Source organism: Lissotriton vulgaris, chromosome 9, assembly GCF_964263255.1.
Source record: "Lissotriton vulgaris chromosome 9, aLisVul1.2, whole genome shotgun sequence".
Taxonomy (NCBI): Eukaryota; Metazoa; Chordata; class Amphibia; order Caudata; family Salamandridae; genus Lissotriton; species Lissotriton vulgaris.
In genome coordinates this window covers 333,546,512-333,559,964 of record NC_141697.1, presented here as the reverse complement: position 1 = coordinate 333,559,964, position 13,453 = coordinate 333,546,512, and the positions used below count along the sequence as shown (strand labels likewise).

At 49.7% G+C, this 13,453-nt stretch overlaps 1 protein-coding gene across 4 annotated transcripts in view; it reads right to left on the bottom strand.

Moving 5' to 3' along the window:
* Nucleotides 1–13,453, bottom strand: part of TTC7B (tetratricopeptide repeat domain 7B) — a 1,385,350-nt gene that overhangs the window by 1,035,753 nt on the left and 336,144 nt on the right. For all 4 annotated transcript variants that reach the window (XM_086937670.1, XM_086937667.1, XM_086937668.1 and 1 more), the window contains exon 5: nucleotides 4,906–5,027. In XM_086937670.1, coding sequence (XP_086793796.1) covers nucleotides 4,906–5,027 — 122 coding nt within the window. The remainder of the gene's footprint in view (nucleotides 1–4,905; nucleotides 5,028–13,453) is intronic.

Genomic DNA, 13,453 nt, shown 5'->3' with positions numbered 1-13,453 from the left:
GCTATCCAGGCTGAAGAAGGCTGATAGCCAGAAACCGGTCCTTGGATGCTTGATTCCGGTCTAGGAAAGACATGGCTTGGTAGTTCGGGCTGGACTGTTCCAATGAGGCACAGGGTCAAGGCTGATTTGCATATAGCCAGTGTCTGACCTAGGGTGGTGTGGAGTGCCAAAAAACGTTGGATTTAGGCCCAGATCTTTGTACTGGGGTGAATGTAAGACATTGTTCTGCATTCTGTCCATCAACTGTGTTTTTTGCAACTGCTCCGGCGGGTAGCCATTAGTATTTGGACCCTCTTCTAGGGCCTCTATTGAAAGTATTGGTCAGGTACTTCCTTGTTGTTGGTTGCCTTTATTTCCCCTGCTACCTGCCTCTATCTTGTCAGGGGTCCCCCTTCTTATTAGTAGCTCTGGCTATTACACCCCATCCTCTCCCAACTTTCATAGTTTGTGGTTGGTTCTGTTTAGGCGGCACTAACAGGAGAAATGGGTTAGTGAACGCTGCATCCTGATGAGAGCCCCAGCACTTATTTTTTTTATAAATTAACCACTGCGCAGCAGGATTACATACTGGCATTGTAATGTCTTTGACAAAGAGAGTGCGCTTGTGTTCCAGCCTCACTTCAATGAAAGCTACTACATTATGTTTTCCATTTATTCTGGAATTAACATCACTAGACTGGAAAAACAATGTATCTTCCTTAATACCACTTGTTGCATTATATTCATTCCCTGATATTGTACTCTAACTATGACTGCTGAAATCACTATGGTGGGCAAAATGTATTTCTTAAAATGTGGTCTATGTACTTTGTTTCAGATATGTACTTATCGTACATTTTACTTCAATATCTGTTTCCATAGCATTTGCACAGTACAGTCTGAAATAGCGACTCTGTAGTTATGGTTTACTGTCACTTAGCATATAATATGTCCTGTGTGACAATTTGGGTTGAACCAGTTTAAAACGGGAACGAATTGCAACCTCTCGGGCGATGCCAGGGCCTCCCTCCACCCCTCGTCTGATATCTCATCCACATCAAATCTCCACTTTGTACTGACTTTATGAAGGGGCTCGGGTGAGTTGTTGAGAATTTTGTGGTATGTGAGAGATATGTCCTCACCTCTAGGAAGAACCTTAGACAACTTAGACACCTTAGTTGGGTGAAAATCATTAACACTCTAACCCGACCCTTAGAAGATGATCATCAGTAGCAAGTGAAACCCAGGTGGGTAGAAACTATTGCATGATACACATGGATTTAATACACCAAGACCAATCAGAACTACTTGGAGATCGGTATAACAACTAACGCCCATGTCAGAGTGCGAGATACTCTACATGTTATCAAATCATGTACTCCAAATGCTGTGTTAATGCCGTCATTGAAGGGCATATGTGGTTTTTATCGATTAACATAGCACAATCATTAATCTAAGATGCTATGAGTGAAGTGCTTTTTTTCTAAGGTTTAAGATGGTATTTTTATTACAGTATACTGTATGAGGAGAACAATAAATAACAAGCATTGGCATAGCCAATAGGTCTCGCTTTTGGGACCTTAGAAGTGTTTAGTTATCCAGCACAATATCCTTGGTGCAACAACATGAACTGTTGCATGGCTAAACACTTATAAGGTCCCAAAGGCGAGACCCATTGAGGGCTCCGAAGCTGATAGGGCTTCTTTAGCGCCGGTCACCCACCTCAGTGACAAGTGTCTCAGCATAGCAGGAGATGGAGATTGTTTGGCACTAATAGATGCCCTCCCACCTCCTGGGCTGTGCCCGTTTTCCAGGGAAGGCAGGATGTTCTGAGGGATAAAAGTGACCTGGAGAGGGGCAGTGTCCTGAAGAAGAGTAGTTAAGGCCCTACTGAGATAAAAGCAAGAGGAAAGAGAAGTCCAGTGTCGTGGACTCCCATCACTCAACAGTAGACTAAAAACAAGAGTAACAAGTTGGTGGGATTCTAAGGGAGGACAGAGCTTGGATTTACTTCACAAGAGTAGCAAGTAGTATCAATTGATGTTTCCAATGCATACACCCAGTAACACTTCTTGACAAAGCACACATTATTTAACATAAAAATTCACATGTTCAATTACATCCCCCATATTTTGCTCAAACCCTCATGGAAGAGCATTGAGATGCATCAAATGAAGATGTGTCAGGTCATATAAAGTAATTCTTGTAGGATAACTACTGCCCCACTCCTTCCGCGATGTAAGTGCATGAGAGGCTCTGAGTGGCTGGTAAGTGCATCCACTGACTGACCCAGGGGAAAGAGGAAGAGGACAAAGGTAGGTTACATGGGGGATTAGACCCCATCCTTCTGGTGGTGATGCCCCCGAGAGGTGACAAGCCAAGGTGTAAATGAAGCTTATGTGTGGTGGGGAGCCACAGCCCCTCGTTCTTCCACAAAGAAAACTAATGATGCTCTCCACAGTAACTTTTTGTGGAGAGCAGATCACAAGATGCCCACCTTGAGCAGCCTTTGAGGAAAAGAGGCCCTCACAGAGAGGCCACTCCACCACGAGGGAGTGCCCTTTCCAGAGGAGATCAAGAAGGGAGAGGCCCACTGCAGAGGGACTGTGAGTTGAGGGCTTGGGGTTGGACCATGAGGGTGGTGCGGCCGATGGTAGGGGGGTCATGGCGGGGGGAGTCACCCTTGAGATTGTAGGTGATGCAGCCCGAGGGACCTTGGAGGGGAAGGGACCAGTGCCTGAACAGAGGCAATGGCAGAGGAGGCTTGAGGGGCAGGGAGGTGAACGATTCAACCGGGAGAGGGATCCAGAGGAGACAGTTGAGGAGGACAGCAGGGGGCAGAGCTGTTTCCTGGGGGGAATTATGGAGGTGGCAGAGAGGCCTTGGGGATGGAGATATATATATCTAAATATATATATATATAGAATATATATATATATATATATATAGATAGATAGATAGATAGATATATATATACACACACACACACACACACACCTGCGAAAGGGGCCATGGAGAGGAGCAGAACCTTGGAGACCGACAGGGGAGAGGCGAGGATAGAAGGTGCCACACTGTGAGGAAAATACTGTCCTGGTTAGAGAAACCTGCGTGAGGAAGATGGGAAGAAACGCACTACACACACTCCACGCAGCAGGGAGGAGGAGGTGAGGCGGTGGAGAGGTTGTTGCGACATCTAGAAGTGGGAAGAGAGGGTGAGAGGAAACTCACGGGGAATTGTGAAGAGGGAGGAGGCAGAGGTTGAAAAATACACAGAGAGAGAGACCAGTGGAAAGGCAGTGACACACAGCACTACAGCAACCGGGGAGGGAAGAGGCATGATGCGTGGGAGAGGCGGGTGAAGCGTAAGGAGGACAAATAGGAAATTGTAAGCACCAGGGCATTAGGGAGGCAATGACAGACACCGAGGAGTGAGTAGGGGCAGGGAGAACACAGAAGGAAAGGGGCGGGGGAAGTGGGGGGTGGAAAGGGGGAGATAGAAGCCTCGGCGCCCCGCGAGCGTAGGAAGTAGAACAGAGAGGAGTGTGGGCAGAGAAGAGGGTCTGCGGAGAGAAAGGGTACAGTGAGGTGAGAGGAAGGATGCTGAAGGAGGCAGGGCTGGCAGAGGGAAGCCAGAAGGAATGAGGAGCAGAGTGGGGGCAAAGACATGCGCTGCTGTGGCGTGAAAGGGGGCAGGGGGGAGCAGTGCCACCGGATAGAAACAGAGGTGGGGGGTAGAGTCAGCAGAAGTGGAGGGAGCGGGGGAAGAGAGACGGTGGAATTAAGTCAGACACAGAAGTGCTCGAGCAAAGGAGCATTTGGGGTGTAAGAGAAGAGACCGTGGAAGGGAAAATATTCGCATGAAGAAGGCTGAGAGAAGAAGAAATGAAGAGATAAGGGGATGAAATGTGACAGGAAGGGGGAGGGACGCATGTGCTAGCAGAGAGCATGAAGCTTGTGAGAGGCGAGTGAAGCGTGAGGAGGACAAATAGGAAACAGAGAGCACCGGGGCATTAGGGACGCAATGACAGGCCCTGAGGAGTGAGTATGGGCAGGGAGTTTACAGAAGTAAAGGGGCGGGGAAGTGGGGGGTGGAAAGGGGGCGATGGAAGCCTCAGTGCCCCACGTGCGTAGGAAGTAGAGCAGAGAGGAGTGTGGGCAGAGAGGAGGAGCTGGGGAGAGAAAGGGTACAGTGAGGTGAGAGGAACGAGGAGCAAGAGATTGGGAGGAAGGATGCCGAGGGAGGCAGGGCTGGCAGAGGGAAGCCAGAAGGAGTGAGGAGCAGAGTGGGGGCCAAGACGTGCGCTACTGTGGCCTTGAAAGGGGGCGGGGGAGCAGTGCCACCGGATAGAAACAGAGGTGGGGGGTAAAGTCAGCAGGAGTGGAGTGAGCAGGGGAAGAGAGATGTTGGATTTAAGTGAGACACAGAAGTGCTCGAGCAAAGGAGCATTTGGTGTGTAAGAGAGGAGACCATGGAAGGGAAAATATTCATAAGAAGAAAGATGAGAGAAAAAGAAATAAAGAGATAAGGGGAAGAAATGTGACAGGAAGGGAAAGGGGCGCATGTGCTAGCAGAGAAGGGTAACATGGGAACTGGCACTGCAATCGTGTTTGCTGGTCCGGGAGTGGTGCGTGCGTGTATGCGTGCGTGTGCAGACTGCTCTTTTTCAAACCACATTCTCGTGCTTATGGCGCGCCGCTGCGCGCTCCCGCAAGTTGTATGCTCCCACAAGAAAGAGTATGTGCTTCGAAAAAGAGCTCAACGATGGCTAAAGGTCCTCCTATGCAACGCATGTGCGCTGCATAGGCGAGACCTAAAAATAATATAAAAGATTATTTTCATAAAAAAATGAATGGAATGCAAAAAATACAAACTTTCGTTTTTCAGCAAACAAAAGTAAAACACTGTAACAAAAACTTGATTCTTACCCATTTTTAAAATACAAAACGTGAGCTCTTTGAAGACCAGTTTCAAGGAAAAAGCCCAGCTCCTGATCGTGGGTTATCGGTCCAGGCTTTGGGCTTCTGTTTTGCAGATTGCTAATGAGTACCTGTTGACAGGGAAAAAGAGATAACATAAGTGGTCATGACTCCTGAGTTAATAATTGTTTTTAGTCATGTCATTATATCCTTTAGTACCACTGTTGCATTTTATTTTTCCTTCGGTAAGTAAACTCTTTTTCAGATCACAGGAAATGGTCACTGAAGTTTGAAACTCAAACTCTTTAGTCATTAACCCAGAAGCTAAACTACATGGATTTAAACATCAATTTATTTAAGGATAGATGAAAGCTGGCATTATAGGCTGGCGACCCAAAGTTTAAACGTGTAAAATGCACAGGGTGTAGAGTGTGTTATTGACCATCCAAGCACAGATTCGATTTGCATTATTATGCAGTAGGGAGAAGAATCCTCTCATGACAATGAAAACTGCCATCTGGAAACTGTCGATTTTTTTCAGGCCTGCACAGGGATCTTACCCCCAAGATAATATTATTATGGAGTTCTCGTATAGCGCATGGCTACCCTAACAGGGTTTCACAGTGCTTGGAAAACCAGTAGATTAACCTAATAGGAGTTGAAAAAACGTAATCTTTAGTTCCCTGCAAAAGGTGGCGAGGGTGGTAAAGCATCTTAATGATGCAGGAAGAGGGTTCCATGAAATGAAATGAAATGAAATGAAATATGTATTTATAAAGCGTGGTTGCTGGCCTGGGGCGTCCAAGCGCTGATAGAAGGTGTATTTGCTGAACAGAAGAGGTTCTGCTAGGAGAAATAATGGTGGGCATTGAACAGGAGGGTTTTCAGCTGTTTCCGGAACGAGAGGAGGTTGGGGTTGGACCTGAGTTGGAAGGGAAGGGAGTTCCATTGTTTGGCGGCATTGAGGGAGAACATCCTGCCACCAGCTCTTGCTCTTTTTATTCTGGGCACTGAGGCCAGAAAAGACTGACTTGATCTAAGATTTCTGGTGGGGTGGTCCTGGGTTATTAGTTGGCGGCCAACTGCTGGACCTGTGCGCCAAAATGCCTGTTGGGAGATGCACATCGCCTTGAAGGCGATTCTTTGTCGTACGGGTAACCAGTGCAGCTTGTTCAGCCCAGGTTTGGCTGATTGTCTGCGGGGCAGCTGGAGCAGTGTTCGGGCACTGCAGTTCTGCACTATCTGCAGCTTTCGTAATGTGTATTCCGGAGCACCGAGATACAAGGCATTATTGAAGTCCAGCCGAGATTGAATCAGGCCCTGGACGGCTACCTGTTTGGCCTCCATAGGCAGGAGAGGGAGGACTTTCCTCAACATCCGGAGAAGACCAAAACAGGTTGCGGACAGTTTTGTGGCCTGAGTGTTGAAGGAGAGAGCCTTATCCAGCCAAACCCCCAGGCTCTTTATGTTGTCTTTGAGGGCTGGGGGTTTCCTAGGCAGGGAGGCCAGAGAGAGTTGAAGTGTACCGGAGATGTGGGTCCCCATTGAGTTTAAGGGAGGATGATGTCATCCATCCCTTAACTTCCTCCAAGCATTTCAATAGTCCTGATGAAGATGATTGGCCGTCCTCCTGCGCCAGGGAAACCACTAGCTGAGTGTCATCCGCGTATGAGATGATTTTAATGCCAAACGGACGAACAACCTCAGCCAGTGGTTTCATATAGATATTAAAAAGCGCAGGGCTTAGGGAGGAGCCCTGCGGGACTCCACAGTTCAAAGGCCTGCTTGTTGAGACAGTATCTCCATCAAAAATCTGGAAAGACCTAGAGCTCAAGAATGATTCGAGCCACTGCAGTGCCCCGCCTACTATTCCAACGTCCGATAAGCGGCTCAGCAAGGTGACATGGCTGACAGTGTCGAAAGCAGCGCTCAGGCCAAGGAGGACCACTGCCACTGATCCCCCTTGGTCTAAGATCTTTCGAGTTTCCTCAGTGACTGCTAGCAGAGCGGTTTCTGTTCCGTGCTTAGGTCGGAAGCCTGTTTGAGTGGCGTCTAACAGCTGGTTATTCTCGAGAAAGTCCGTTAGGTGGATGTTGACATGTTTCTCGAGAATTTAGCTCACCCATGGGAGCAGGGCGATCGGACGGTAGCTGCCGGGATCCTCAGGATCGAGGTTAGGTTTTTTGAGCAGAGCCCGGACCTTGGCCTTTTTCCATGCAGGCGGGACAGAGCAGGAGGTGATGGAGGCATTTAAGAGGTTCATTATGGTGGGAAGCACGACTTGGCTAGCTAACAACATTATCTCTGGCGGGGCTGGATCGCATGGTGATCCTGATTTTACTTGACGAGCTAGTCGATCCAAGGATTCGGGATCTAGCAGAGGGAAATGATCTAATGTTACCAGAGGTTGGAGGGGCGCCACCTCCAGATTCCCCTGGTCCCAGTGCACTAGGGTTTGTTACTGCAGCCGGGAAGGAGGAATAGATTAGGTTAACCTTCTTGGTCCATAGCCTGGGACCAAGAAAGAAGAAAGATCTATCGCCCATGCGAACATAACGGACCCTCGGGACAGTAAACAGAAAACCACTGCTGGAACGCAGGGTGCGAGCCGGATAGTATGGGTAAGCCAGTTTTTACAGGTACTGAGGTCCTGAGCGGGCAGGGATCTTACGCGTATAGCACAGTGCTTTGTAATAGATACGCTTGATCACTGGAAGCCAATGAAGTTGGAAGGCGGAACAAGAGCCTGGCGGCGGAATTCTGAACCACCTACAGGTGTCTTATGGACGCCTTATCAGTCCCTAGGTATAGAAAGTTGCCATAATCAAGCCTATAGCGAATCAAGGCCTGAATAACTGTTCTTTGCATAAAAAATGGAAGAAACCACAGCATCTTCTCTAGCCATTTCAAGGGCTGCAAAGCAAGTAGAAGCCACTTTAGTAGCTAGCAGCTTCATAGGCAGGGTGGAATTCAGCAAGAAGCCGAGGTTCTTTACTTTGTTGGTGGGAATAGGTGGAGTTCCCAGCATGGCTGGCCAGTGTTGAGGGCCCCAGAGTTGTGGTTCTTGCCCAGTATCTTATTACCATTTAGCTTCAAGAAGTTGGTGTTCATCCAGATGGCGACCAGCCTGAGGCAAGAGTTGAGATTTTCCGAGTTGGTCGCTTGTCCTGACGACAAGGAGAAAATATTCTGGGTGTCATCAGTGTACGAAAACAGAGGCAACCCACAGCTTTCCACCAGGTACACCAGTGGGTGGGCATAGATGTTAAAGAGCAAAGGGCATAACCCTGGGGAATGCCCGAGGACAAGGGGGAGAGATCTCAACGCTGTATTGGTTGAAAAGACCTGGAACATGCGGTTTGACAGGAAGGAGGAAAGCCATGCCAGAGCTAAGCACTGCCCAATAGGATCAGTCTATCCAAGAGAATAGCATACAGTGTCGAAAGCCGTGCGAAGATCCAATAGGATCAGTGCGGCTGTGCCGCCGGAATCCACAAGTAGTCTTATGTATTCAGTAACTCACCGGAGGGTAGTTTCAGTACTGTGCCCTGCTCGGAAACTGGACTGAGAGGGGTGGCGAGCATCCTGGTTTCCCACAAATTAGGTGAGATAAGAATTAACCTGTTTCTCAAGTAATTTAGAGAAGATAGGGAGTAGTGAGATAGGTCTGAAATTGGACAGAATGGCAGAGTCCAGATGAGGATTTTTAAGCAAGGCGAGGACCATAGCATGCTTCCAGGCCTGGTGCAACAGCTCATCACTATGGGAGATATTCAGGAGTTCTAGCACCAGCGTTGATGCTTGCAGACTTAGAGTACTTAGATTGACCTTGTTTTAATAGAAGCCAGAAGGTCTATCAACCGGGATTGGTCCAGCAGGCTGAAAGACTGCAACCCTGGTAGTGACTTGCATATCCCTGGGGTGATGCTACATCTAGAAAAGGGTGGGATCAAAGGAAGACTGGATGTCTCGAGCTTTAAGTCAGGCTTGTTGGCTCTAGCGCCAGTAAGACCAGCCTGAATATCAGTTACCTTTTTATTTAAAAAAAGTCAACAAGCTCCTGGCATTGAATTTGGGGCAGTGACAGGGGAAGAGAGATCAGATTTGTTTCAGATTGGTCTTGGACCAGGTTGAAAAGGATTTTAGAGCAATTTTGAGCCTGAGAGATTATTTCAGAGTAAAATAGGGTGTGTGCCTTCCTGCAGTGAAAGTCGTACTGGCTCAGGGGAGTTTTATATTTGGTTTTCAAGTCAGAGTCATATAGCTTCTTCAAGGCTCTCTCTAATCACTTGCAGAGCTTCCTTTCTGTTTGTTGGGACTTATTAAGTCTCTAAGTCATCTAAGTGCAAGTTGAAGTCTTCAAGTAGAGTAAAGTTAGTGCTTTGTAGTATATAGGGTGAGATTTTGTCCAAAATAGTGGAGCACCAATGCCCCAGATATCCAGAAGGATGGTAGATTAAGATACCGAAGATAGTATAACTAGGGGTAAGTTGGAGGGAGAAGAGCAGGGCTTTGGATGCTGGGAGCGATAGCGCCTCGATTTTACACTGAAAGATGTCTTTGCAGATAATTGTAATGCCACCTACCTTCTTATCTTTACGCTCTCTCCTGCGGATGTGAAAGTTGGGGGGAAGAGCAACAATGATGTCTGATGAGGAAGCCTCGTGTAGCCATATCTCAGTTAAAAACAGAGAATTCAGGGCCTTATCTACTAGAAGGCCATCGATATGTAAGTTATTGCTCACCAAAGAGTGGCAATTGATGTTGATGTTGAAAAAGCTAAAGAAGTTGCTGTGGTAGCTGTTCTATATCCGGGCCAGTGCATGGAAGACCTCTTGCTGAGGTTATGCCTGAGCGCTGATGGGGGTGGCCAGGAAATTGGGCAACCTGCAGGAGAAATGGCAGTAACTGCACCTATCATGACCAACAGAGAGGCTGATCGATGACCGGCATTGCCTCTAAGCAGGCCTGTCTTAGGGTTCTGAGTTGATCAAGCAGAAGGTCAATTTTGTCTGAGTTGCTTCGGGCAGGGACCCTAGCCCTGTTTGGGCAGGCACAGGCGCAGAAGGGCTTGCCTTTGGCTTGCTCGCTGTGTGCGTGTCCGCTGCACATCGGTGCCAGCTTGCCCTCAAATACCTAAAGGTGCTGCAATGCAATTTACGCTGGACTGCAAGCCGCCCGAGATGGCAGACGTCAGGCAACACCAGAAGAGAAAGGTGGCGCGTCCCAGGTCCCTCTGTGCAAACAGGAAACCCGCGGCAGACCGGGGAGCTGAGAATGTAGATCATAGAGTGCCAGATGGCAAAAATGAGTGAGCGAAAGAAAGTGCAATGTGCATAATGAGCTTGTATTATGAGTAGTTCAAACTCAGGGTTGCTCTAAAAATTAGAGATTCCCCCACGAAATTGCCCACAAAGGAGCCAGAACCATAAAGTCTCATGAATCAGTAGCGCACTGGAGGTGCTCCATATTTTTGGAAACACTCAGCACTGCCTAGTGGTCAACAAGAGGGCCAACTTAAAAGAGTTTTGCTTTGCTCACAAGAAGATACACAGTGATGCATTTCAGTACCTATCAAAAGTGGTACTCTCTCGATTGTCACCTGAACAGACACCTAAAGCCAACTTCCCAGAGTCTCATACTGAGAGATCAGGCTCCACCTTTTGGAGTTTAGTCCGCCTGCTTTCATCAGGAGACAAATTACCAAACATTCTTTAAATGCTTGAAGAACTTTTCTTACCAGCTTGTATATTGGACTTAACTTAATCTTTCTGATGCTTTTTACCTCCTGCTTTTTCTACCATAAGGGTTTTGCAGCTATTAAATAATTGCACTTTCCCTATACAAAAACAAATCAAATAAACTCAACAGTATAGCCCAAGATTCCTGTGGGTAGGGAGTACACCGAAATGGTAATCCTTCCCACCCATTCGAGGAGTGTTTCTTCTACCTCATACCAGGCGGTGGGGATACTGAAAAGCGGTTACCTAACTTTAAGGCAGGTCACAGGTCTTTTTACCATACAGTCCAGCTAAGAGGGGTTCAGGGGTTTGAATATATTGCGCGTTTCAGTGCAACATGTGTCGCAACCGTTGTGTGTATGAAAGACCACATAGAGGGTCAATAAAGCCCTATCGAAAAGAAAATGCTTCAAAAATGGCAATTCCCATTCTGGAGGTGGCAACATGTCCGCTGCTGTGCAGCGGCATGAAGATGTCTGGTAAAAGAATACAGAGGCAGTACCTGCCAGGCCAGCACCGCCCAGTAACAGCACGGCAGCTCCTTTCACCCTTATGGTACAACCAAGCAACCAAGATATCTTGGCGGAGCGAACATGGGTTTGTTTGAAGGAAATATACAGCGCCTGACCAGCTACATAGTCGAACTGTTCATTCACGGTCATACGTTTTTTCAGTAAATGTTTTTCGGGAACTGCAGCTGTTTTAATCCTTTTTAGGTCTCGGACCGTAGGTTGCACTTGCGCAGTCTCGCTCCGAGATTTAATGTTTTTTAGTATGGGGGCTTGACCCCTCTTCTTCATTGGCTGGCTTCCTAAATGGAGGCCAGCCATTGGAGGAGAGGGGCGTCACTCCGTTCAAGCCCCGTCTTTTTCGGATTCGGCTGCCTGTTTTTTGCAGTTTTCTCGCCATAACGTCATCAGTCACTCAACATCAAGAACCATGCCCCCGAAAGCGAAAATGTCGGCGCTTTACTGACGCCATTTCTGCCTGACCGCCGCCGGAAAAAGACGAGAAGCTGCTGAGTCCTCCGGTGAGTGCCTGCTGTCCTGCCCCCCCTCGTTGCTTGTGCTTGCTTTCCTGCCCCCTCGTTGCTTGTGCTTGCTGTCCTGCCCCCCCTCGTTGCTTGTGCTTGCTGTCCTGCCCCCTCTCGTTGCTCGTGCTTGCTGTCCTGCCCCCCTCGTTGCTTGTGCTAGCTGTCCTGCCCCCCTCATTGCTCGTGCTTGCTGTCCTGCCCCCCTCGTTGCTTGTGCTTGCTGTCCTGCCCCCCCTCATTGCTTGTGCTTACTGTCCTTACCCCCCTTGTTGCTTGTGCTTGCTGTCTTGCCCCCTCGTTGCTTGTGCTTGCTGTCCTGCCCCCCCTCGTTGCTTGTGCTTGCTGTCCTACCCTCCCTTGTTACTTGTGCTTGCTGTCCTGCCCCCTCGTTGCCCGGGCTTGCTGTCCTGCCCCCCTTGTTGCTTGTGCTTGCTCCCCTGCCCCCCCTCGTTGCTTGTGCTTGCTGTCCTGCCCCCCCTCGTTGCTCGTGCTTGCTGTCCTGCCCCCCTCATTGCTTGTGCTAGCTGTCCTGCCCCTCCCTCGTTGCTCATGCTTACTCTCCTGCCCCCTCGTTGCTTGTGCTTGCTGTCCTGCCCCCCTCATTGCTTGTGCTTGCTGTCCTGCCCCCCCTCGTTGCTTGTGCTTGCTGTCCTGCCCCCCTCGTTGCTTGTGCTTGCTGTCCTGCCCCCTTGTTGCTCGTGCTTGTTCTCCTGCCCCCCTCGTTGCTTGTGATTGCTGTCCTGCCCCCTCTTGTTGCTTGTACTTGCTGTCCTGCCCCCCTCGTTGCTTGTGCTTGCTGTCCTGCCCCCTCGTTGCCCGGGCTTGCTGTCCTGCCCCCCTCGTTGCTTGTGCTTGCTGTCCTGCCCCCCCCTCGTTGCTTGTGCTTGCTGTCCTGCACCCCTCTTTGCTTGTGCTTGCTGTCCTGCCCCCCTCGTTGCTTGTTCTTGCTGTCCTGCCCCCCCTCATTGCTTGTGCTTGCTGTCCTGCCCGACCCTCGTTGCTTGTGCTTGCTGTCCTGCCCCCCTCGTTGCTTGTGCCTGCTGTCCTGCCCCCCTTGTTGCTTGTGCTTGCTGTCCTGCCCCCCCTCGTTGCTTGTGCTTGTTGTCCATCCCCCCTCGTTGCTCGTGCTTGCTGTCCTCTCCCCCTCGTTGCTCGTGCTTGCTGTCCTGCCCCCTCGTTGCTTGTGCTTGCTCCCCTGCCCCCCGTTGCTTGTGCTTGCTGTCCTGACCCCCCTCGTTGCTTGTGCTTGCTGTCCTGCCCCCTCGTTGCTTGTGCTTGCTCCCCTGCCCCCCCTCGTTGCTTGTGCTTGCTGTCCTGCCCCTTTCGTTGCTTGTGCTTGCTGTCCTGCCCCCCTTTTTGCTCGTGCTTGCTCTCCTGCCCCCCGTTGTTTGTGCTTGCTGTCTTGCCCCCTCCTTGCTTGGGCTTGCTGTCATGCCCCCTCGTTGCTTGTGCTTGCTGTCCTGCCCCCCTTCGTTGCTCGTGCTTGCTGTCCTGCCCTCCCGTTGCCTGTGCTTGTTGTCTTGCCCCCTCGTTGCTTGTGCTTGCTGTCCTGCCCCCTCGTTGCTTGTGCTTGCTGTCCTGCCCCCCCTCGTTGTTTGTACTTGCTGTCCTGCCCCCCTTCGTTGCTTGTGCTTACTGTCCTGCCCCCCCTCGTTGCTTGTGCTTGCTGTCCTGCCCCCTTGTTGCTCGTTCTTGCTCTCCTGCTCCCCCTCGTTGCTTGTGCTTGCTGTCCTGCCCCCCTCGTTGCTTGTGCTTGCTGTCCTGCCCCCCCTCGTTGCGTGTG